Source organism: Lupinus angustifolius, chromosome LG06 (genome assembly GCF_001865875.1).
Source record: "Lupinus angustifolius cultivar Tanjil chromosome LG06, LupAngTanjil_v1.0, whole genome shotgun sequence".
Lineage (NCBI taxonomy): Eukaryota > Viridiplantae > Streptophyta > Magnoliopsida > Fabales > Fabaceae > Lupinus > Lupinus angustifolius.
The window spans coordinates 465,111-474,408 of NC_032014.1; the positions used below are offsets into that span (position 1 = coordinate 465,111).

The window sequence follows — 9,298 nt, forward strand, 5'->3', positions numbered from 1 at the left end:
ATTTATTACAATTATTTTAAAGTTATCTCTGAATTTTGATTAATTGACTTCAATAGACACATGGATATTATAAAAACCTAGAAAATCTCTCCATATGCCAAAGGATCAGGTATATTGTAAAAAGTAAAAACTACAATGTGGGGAAGTAAGGTAGAACACCATGTTTAATATGCCCAAGAAAAAGATATCTCAATAAGCCAAACAAAGATACAAGGAAGGTAGGGACTTTTAACTTCTAGTTTTTATTGTAATTGAAAGAAAGATACAAAATGTAAAATTCAGGTCAGAATCCCAGTCTAAAAAAAGAATGGAAACTCAGAAAAAATTCATCCTTTCTCTTCCCCAAAGTAGACAGAGAAGGGTCTTTTTTGACCCAAAAAAGGAACTCTAACTCCAAACTTAAGCACTTGAACATTATTTAGACCTCTCCACCATCTTCCTGTATTCTGTTTAAAACATTTGTAAAAATTAGTTTAGCTCAATCACAAGATATAAACATACAAATTCTCATCAACCACATAACAAAGAATGTGCTAATCTTTATACCTTCTTGATTGCTCCAAAGCTGTGCTGCTTGTGGATTAAGCGGCGAGCTAATATTTGGTTCTATATAATAAGAGTACAAAAAAGAGTAAGGACCTGGTATACAGGAACCCATTTTAATACTAAAAGTCAGGGTACATTTTAGCTCTTGAAGTTACCTCCAAGTAAACTTTGAATTGACAGAAGAATCGTTCTAACATCATAAGCAGATGACCATTTATCCTGTTATAAGCAAAGATAGCAAACAAAAGAGCATGGATATGCAGCAAAGGATTAAAATTTATTTTTAGAATGACACAAACATGATTACATGAGATCATTTCACATTACCTGAAGAATGTCCAAGCATATATTTCCCTGCATATCCACATTGGGATGGAAGCATGTAGTTTCAAACTTAACCTTTGGAGGCTTAAAAGGGTAATCATTGGGAAATGAAAGGGATAATTTGTACTCATTTCCTTCAAATACAGTATCTTTGCTTCCTTCTATTGTTCCTTTCCAGCAGAATATGTTATCCTCTTCAGGAAAGGCAGATATACCAGAATCTCCACTCATCTGAAATTCAAAGTCACAACAACACAAACAATAATATTAATACCTTTTTCCAATTGATCCACACAAATAATACATATTTTTCTGATCAAATTACAAAGAAAACTAAAATAAAAATGTCTCAGTTGTGTAGGATATGAATATGGTTCTTACCATCAAAGCCATCAATTCAGATTGCAACCTGTTTAATGTAGACACAGCAATAATCCACAAAAACAAGAAAAGAGTCAAAATAGGTTTTCCAAGGTATCTTGTTTAACAAGAAAGAACATATTATAATTTCATTGATAAAATGTTACATATATTCTTATCTTTTTCTTGTAGAATAATTTCTAGACCATAAAAATATATGTACACAGAAAAGATTAGCATGTTGGGTGATGAGAATTGAGAAACATTGTGCAATTATAAACAAAGAAAACAATAAGGAATGAAAAGTTGAATAAATGAATCAGAAATGGAAAAATTGAAAAGTATAAATTATAAACCTTCGAAGAACAGATTGAGAATCAACAATGTTTGGAGTAGGAAGAGACTGCTGTAGGGAAGCAATGGTGTTGTCTTGAGTAGCTTCAGATTGCACGTTAATGGCAGCCATAGTTAGGGTTTCAAGAATAATAGAGAGAAATTGTGAAAGGTATTCACTATTCACTATTCACTATTGAGAGAAGAAAGATCACACAGAAAAAGAAAAAAGATTGTGTTTTTGAATTTGCAATTTGTTATGTCTGAATGAAACGAGGGTTTCGATATAAAATGATGCGCTTGTTCACAAAACGACGTCGCTCCTAATAATTTGAACGTTACCGCAACGGCTAGTATATATTACTGTATAATTAACTTCACCCGCGTCTGACATTCCCACTTTTCTGGAGACAATATTATCTAAGCCGAGAACATCTACAGGTATGTGAGAGTAACTCTTTCGATGAATATTTTTTATTCACAAGACTCGAACCCGAGACCTTGCCGGGAACATCCACAGGTTCGTGAGACTAACTCTTCCAGCGGACATTTTTTATTCACAAGACTCGAACCTGAGACCTTTGCTTAAAGGGGAATGAAGCATGTACCACTTGAACAAACATCCGTTGGTCGATATAAATATTTTAATATATCATACAATATTTTATGTAGTTTATAGAATTTGATTCGAGATTCACGTCTAGTTGTAAAAAAATATAACCAGAATTTAACTAATTTCACGTGTAGTTGTCATTTCTAGTATAAACACTATTAATTCTTGAGTTAAATTCTTATTGTTTTCAAATGAAAATAGAATATTGGAGAACATTCTCATATAATATCATAAAGGGCAATTTAAATGATGTAATTTATTTTTAAGATGAGATTAAGAAAATTAAATGAGGTCGTTGTTATCTTTTTGCTTCTATGATGGTAAGTTAGAAGGAAAAAAATGTATATACTAATAGGGTATAAGTTTTATATACTATTATTTATCATTCATATTTAATTATTATTAACTCTTCAAACAAATAACCAATAATATAACAATTATATATAAAGTATATAAATCTTTATGATGACAGTATATAAATCATACACTTATGTTTATTTAATTGGGAGTATATGCTAAGTAGTGTACCATTTGATACATTTGATTTAAGAAGGTAATATATATCTAATGTTAGTATAAAGATTTACACACATTCAATACACTATTTACTATTTATTTGTATTACTTTTTTGAAAGGTCAATAATCATTAAACATGAATGATAAATAATACACTAACAATCTATAAAACTCATACATTATTAGTATATACATAGTTTCATCTCATTGTTGGTAGGTGAATAAATCCAGTACAAGATAAAATTATGGAGAAGCAATTGAGAGATTATGGGTTTATCTTTTAGCTTTCTATCTTCAGTGGAAAGCAAAAACAATTTATGTCAGCAAATTGATCGCTTGAATATGAACAAAGTAGATAATGATCATTGTAACATCTAAAATGATTTATCTTTAATTTTCTTTCCCTCACTTTTTTACTCTGTTAATTATAGATTTAATAAATTTTAGGCCTAATTCACACTTAAGTTCAGGCTAACTCTTTTCCATTGTAAGGAGATTTAGTTAGAGAAAGAATGTAAATAAATAAATAAATAAAGTTAAAAGAAGAGGAGATAAAACAATTATTCCTGATTCTTTATCTGCATTTCATTTGATTTGATTTTATTTGAAGCATGATAATATATCATTAGGGATAAAAAATGTTCACTGTAAATCAGATCTCGTCCTCAAATTGCACCACAAACCATTTTTGGTATGGATAGTTGCCCCAGTAACAAGCTCCACCGATTCAGGAGTCCCTCTCAATCCCACATCAAATTTCTGGAGCAGCATTGCCAATGCTACAGTTGACTCCATCAGAGCAAATTGGTCTCCAACACACTTTCTTGGTCCACCACCAAAAGGTAACAATGCAAAATCCGATATTATCTGATCATGCAAACATTCCCACCAATAAGTCATATGAAAAATACAATATGATGTAGACACTTCACACATTATCACCTAATTCTTCATGTTGGGTTGGACAAATCATCACATTATCACATGACAACAAAGACTGTTTTCACATTTTAAGGATATGAATGTTTTTGCAAGACATGAATATGAAGATGAACAATGTTTTTGCACGATGACATTTTAAGGATTGAGATCAGGAGATAAGTTATCTCATTCAGCCACTAAAATCATGACATCTGTCATATTTCATCGTTTTCTATAAAAATATTTCTAAAACTAAACAAAGTAGTACACATGTCATACTTTTATTAGCAAAAGAAGATAAGTTATCTCCTGATATGAGAAAATATTTTATTCTCTAATGTTTGCTAATATGAGACACTATCAATGTTCACTAATGAGTCACATTAAAAAAACTAAATAAAAAATCAAGGGAGCAGAAAGCAACCTCATTTGGATACAAGGCTCCAGGACTTCTAGATGGGTCAAAACCAGCCCATCCTTCAATTTCTTCATTCTTTCTTTCCACCAGAAATCTCTCTGGTTCAAAATCATGAGGGTTGTCCCAAAAATATGGAGATCTATGGAGATTATATACCTGGATAAAGTAACATCAAGTAAGATGTAAAATAAACTAAGTTAAATTCTGCAAATGACCACGATCACAAGACATTATGTGATGTATGGAAGTGTTAGTGGTAATTGGTGGTATCAGTTACATTTGTAATATGCACTTTCTCATGGAGAAACTAGTCGTTACAAATTTGTGTACTCACAGAAAGGAAGACATCAGTCCCAGCAGGAATTGGATAACCATCTTTATCACCTTTGTACCCTCCTGGAGAAGTGATATAAGTCCATTCAGATCATCTCAAATGAAAGTAACATATAAAAATCAACCAGACGAGAAATATAACAGTCTTGTCCAATGAAGATAGAAAAATTGCAGATCATAAAACTTCAGCTACAGAAAACACCTAGATTCCCAGCATGTCGGAAGTTAGAGGTTCCAAATTATATGCATGTTTGGTCTACATAGTTGACCCATTCCCTTACATGTTTCGTATTCGGTATTAATGGTTGGGATTCTGTTAGGGCCCAATTGCAATGTATGAGACTTGAGTCCCACATTCGAAGTAAGAGATTCTTTTCTGGTGTGGGGTTTGCTTGGCCTTCAGCTCTCCAACCATAATGATTAGCTATTGTAGTGTGATTCTCCTAAGGTTTTTATTAGGTTCTAAACCCTCCAACAATGCATTATTTAAATTTAGAAATCATGCAAGAACAACAGTAGCATAATTTGTTTACTTTCCATCTTCATTGAGTAATTTTGTAGAAATCAATACCTGGTAAAACATCAGGTTTGAGTGAACGTCTAATCAATAAAGGTGGTTGAGGGTACAAACGAAGAGACTCCACAACAATAAGTCTAATGTACCTGAAAGCAATGAACATAGCTTAACAAACTGTCTTAGTGTATTAGCATACCCAATTTAATGTTCCCTTTAAACACCAAACAGCCAACTCCAATACTCAAGAGAAACATCACTAGAAGAGATGACTGATTATAAAGTTCACATCATGAAAGAATAATTGAAATTAACCACTTATAATGTCTGTCTTTGAAGTAACTGAGGAATTTTTTGCCCCTTTTCCCAAGAAAAACATCAAACTGACACCCAATGCAAAAAACATTAATATGAAATGGGAACCTACTGCAACTTTTTAAGTGATTCATAAGTTGGCCTGTCCGAACCCAGCACCGAATCTACCTCTGCTTGAGCCTTCTTCATTTTGTCAGGATTCTGTAAAGAGGAAATTGATAAGCATTGAGATGATATTTCACAAAGAGGAAAGGCTGAAAGGAAGCCATGATCAACCTACTTGAGCTAGCAGGAAAACCGCCCAAGTAAGAACTGCAGCCGTTGTCTCATGACCAGCAATAAGCATCGTCATTAAATCATCCCTTAACTGTCAAAAGAGAAAGAGAGTAAACAAATTGTAATTTTAAATGCTACCGGAAAAGATACATAGTCTAGATAAGCAATTTTAAAGCCTATCCACAAGGAACCTATTTTTAGTCAGGAAGGTTCTTTTTCAGAAACGTATTAAATCCAGAAGAGACATACCTGGCGATCATCAACATCAACTCCCCGCATATCAACTAGGAAACGAAGAAGACTTGCATCCTGTAAGCTTCAATCTTAGTAAACAATGTGATACTTATGGAACTCTTAATTTTCAGGAATTTACCAGATAGTTTAACATTTACAATTGGCTCACATCCACTAAAGATAAAAACACACCTTCAAATTCAAGTAGTCCCTTTGCTGCAGTTTTTCAACATCTGTTTCCTGCAAATAGAATGTAACAAAGATCATTTGATGTGCTGTCAATATAATGTAACAGTTGAATACATATTGATTCCAGCAATGAAATCATAATAGTCGATCATGAAATCAAAGTACTATCTAACCTGTCTGCTCTCTTTTGCATTTCTGATAAGTTCGTCAAGACAATCATTAATGATCTTAAGGTCACGCTGAAACTTCCTTTGCCTTGGGACTATACAACTTGCAAATGGAAGCTTCCAATACGGAATGTAGAAAGTGGATCTATGTTCAGCTTCAAAAAGAGTGCCATAGACTGCCTATAACAGATTTTGAAAGTAGAGGGTTTATGAGCTCTGCTAGTCAATGGTAACAAATAAAATTACGATTGTCTTGAAAAGCATATTCTCAATATAGCCTAAAAGTTTGATTTGCATGTTCAGGCAGACTATCATCAAATAAACAAGCAGTGTATTACTGACAATATGTTAAAGCATTAAAGTTTCACATCGGTTGATTGTAAGAGAAAAAAAGCTATTTATGAAGACTTGAACAATGTTAGGCCACACAATGAACTAGCTTTTGAGGTGGAGTTAGGTCCAGATATTCTAACATGGCATTAGAGTCTATCCCACTGTTAGGCCACCCACAAATGTTAAGTCCCATATTGGGTGTGAGGGGTGTGTGTTAAATGTTAAGTCCCATATTGGTTGAATATCTGTGCAGAATCATTATAAGGATTCTGGCAATACATCTTTGGAGAATCAGGTAGGCCATTTACTAATACTAATGATAAAAAGTCCTTTTTTTCCAAACCCACACAATTATCTATAGAAATTATCTCTTAACACTTACTATACAAAAGATTGAGCTTTGAAGAATATAAAAATATACAAGTGCACTGAATATGTAGCTAGTCCCTTTTAAGGAGGCAAAAAATATACGAAATAAAGTAGCATGTCTACTTGCATTCACAATCCATGAATCAATACGTCATCAATGAAATGCATAACCCTTTAGTCGAACCTTAATAACAGGGGATTCTTTGGTGACAGAACCAAAGTCATAGTTGAACACACTGAGCCCAATAACATCAAGAGCCAAACTAGAAAACTCTGCTTCAAGATCCAATTCAATTGAATTCTGTCCACCATAGCCCTTTGCTTCGAGAAGCTTATCGAATTTTGATATTGTTCTTTCTGAACAAGTTGTGAATGTTTTGACCATAGCTTCCAAGTATGAATTATGGAATCCCGGAGCAATAACTGCAAATTTTATAAATGTCACATTGAAGTAAATTTAGTATTAGTGTATTAGCTGAAAACCAAATACATCTGAATCCAGCAAAAAGACCATAACACCAAAGCTCAATTTTATACTTTCAACCTCGTAAGACTTTAATAATGAGTAAGAGATAAGACTTTTACATTAAACAAAGGATGAGATGCAAAGCCAAATAGGGAAAAAAGGAAAAATCGCAGAAGATAATAAATACAGTGTGCACACCTCTTCTCCTTTGCTTCCAAGTATCAAGATCTGCAGGTATTAGTCCTTTGCCCATTATTGGTTCTAGGATGTCAGCAAGTACTCCCTAGCATTTTAATTAACAATCAGAAACAGAAATATGAGAAAACATGAAAATGATTTTAAAAGGAACTAAAATATAGAAACTTAAATGAAATAGGCACTCCAATTTTCCGTGAGATCGAAGAGTTCAGGTTCATACATCCCAGAGCAGTACATGTTTTACACCTAGTTCGGCCTCATTTTTATATATAGCGATCGATCACAAACTTCATGTTTCACAAAGTCCACACTAGCTTTGGCAGGATTTACTATAGTTACAATTTCGAAGTTAGAAACAACAACAATTGCATACAAAAAGCAACTTCCCCACAAGTTATTTCTTTACCCTCTCTCTCAGTACTGACCTCAAGTTCCAATCACACCAAAATAGCCCAAATAACATATTTTTAGCATTTTACATATCAGGTTCACCATATGAAATAAAATCAGCGTTGAACAAATTCACCTAACATAATTTCATACTTGTCAATCATAGGGATGCAAATTGCAACATGAACCTCTCAGTTGAAGGATTGAACCAAGCATAATAATAAATAATAATAACGAATCAAGAAGTAAGATGGTACCTTGTCATACGAAAAAGCATTTTCTCTGAGAATATGTCTAACAACCATAGGATCAGATACAACAACAAATGCTTTTGGCCCAAATGCAAGTTTATACACAGAGCCATGCTGTGTCACATTAAATAATAATAAAAACCATGAGTAATTGAGTAAAGTAAAAAACATATGTTAAAATTATTTAAGTGCGAGAGTTTTCTACACTGTCAGCAAATTATATCCACTGTTAATTAGCCACTGTATAAATTCTATATAAATCAATGATTGATGATGTGCTGACAATGTAAAAAACTTTGCATAGATATATATAAGTAAGTACCTGTAGGAACCAATTATAGAGAGAGAAAAAGAGAGGTTTTCCAACAAGATCAGAGACAGCACCTTCAGCTATGGGCATAGAACCTAAATTTCCTCCACTTAAGAAATTCGTTAGCAAGTTGCTTGCATTGTCAAATACATTTCTCTTTGCTCCTCGCTTATCTCCTTCCACCGCTTGACACCTGTATCATTTTTCAAAATTCAAATAAATAAATAATAATAATAGTAATTAAGTGTTGGATTTATGTTGATAGAGGGAGATTAAGAGAGTACAAAACCTGACAATAGATGAAGATGAAGAAGAAGAAGAAGAACGTTTAGGAAGATGAAGAGAAAGTGGGAGTGGTGAAGAAGAGAAAGAAGAAGAAGAAGAACATGAAAAATATCTAATATCCAAATTGAGGGGTGAGAGTGAGACTGAAATACCGGCCATAGTCTCAATATTGATGCACTAAGCTTTCCTCATATTTATTTATAGGACCGGTAACTTATTCTACATTTTAATTATCAAATTTATAGATATCTAACAGTTTAAATCAATTTTAAATGGTTAGATTTTTCTAAAATTAATAGTTATGATGAGAAATGAGTTTAAAAAGTAGGTGAATCCTTCCTTTTATTTATATAAGACTAAATAACATTGACATCCCATGAGTTTTAATGAAATTACACAAACTACTCTTCACTTTTTTACACCTACGCAAACATCCCTAATTTTTATACTTTCATTATACCGATCACACCTGCATAAAAAATAAGTGTAATTTTTTAAATAAAAAATATGATAAATTGCAATTAAGTTGAACAAAATATGATAATAACTCCAAATAATATATGCACATGAGAATCATCACACCTTTTTAAGCGCAAACCTCATTAAGATATTCTTTTTCCTCACCAATAAATAAAA

General features: G+C 32.7%; 2 protein-coding genes across 2 annotated transcripts; both read right to left on the reverse strand.

Annotated features, from left to right (window-relative positions):
- Nucleotides 372-1,919, reverse strand: LOC109350780 (ubiquitin-conjugating enzyme E2 20-like). The gene is made up of 6 exons (XM_019592085.1): nucleotides 1,587-1,919; nucleotides 1,252-1,279; nucleotides 874-1,101; nucleotides 702-765; nucleotides 547-606; nucleotides 372-446 (listed from the first exon to the last, which is right to left on the reverse strand). The coding sequence occupies exons 1-6, from the start codon at nucleotides 1,694-1,696 to the stop codon at nucleotides 415-417; spliced, it is 522 nt and encodes a 173-aa protein (XP_019447630.1). The 5' UTR covers nucleotides 1,697-1,919; the 3' UTR covers nucleotides 372-414.
- On the reverse strand, nucleotides 3,242-8,821 carry LOC109348586 (cytochrome P450 97B2, chloroplastic). The gene is made up of 14 exons (XM_019589076.1): nucleotides 8,667-8,821; nucleotides 8,390-8,570; nucleotides 8,074-8,181; nucleotides 7,427-7,511; nucleotides 6,947-7,185; nucleotides 6,067-6,240; nucleotides 5,897-5,944; nucleotides 5,720-5,779; nucleotides 5,475-5,561; nucleotides 5,307-5,395; nucleotides 4,937-5,028; nucleotides 4,367-4,428; nucleotides 4,039-4,188; nucleotides 3,242-3,560 (listed from the first exon to the last, which is right to left on the reverse strand). Exons 1-14 carry the CDS (start codon nucleotides 8,819-8,821, stop codon nucleotides 3,336-3,338), a joined length of 1,755 nt encoding a protein of 584 aa, XP_019444621.1. The 3' UTR covers nucleotides 3,242-3,335.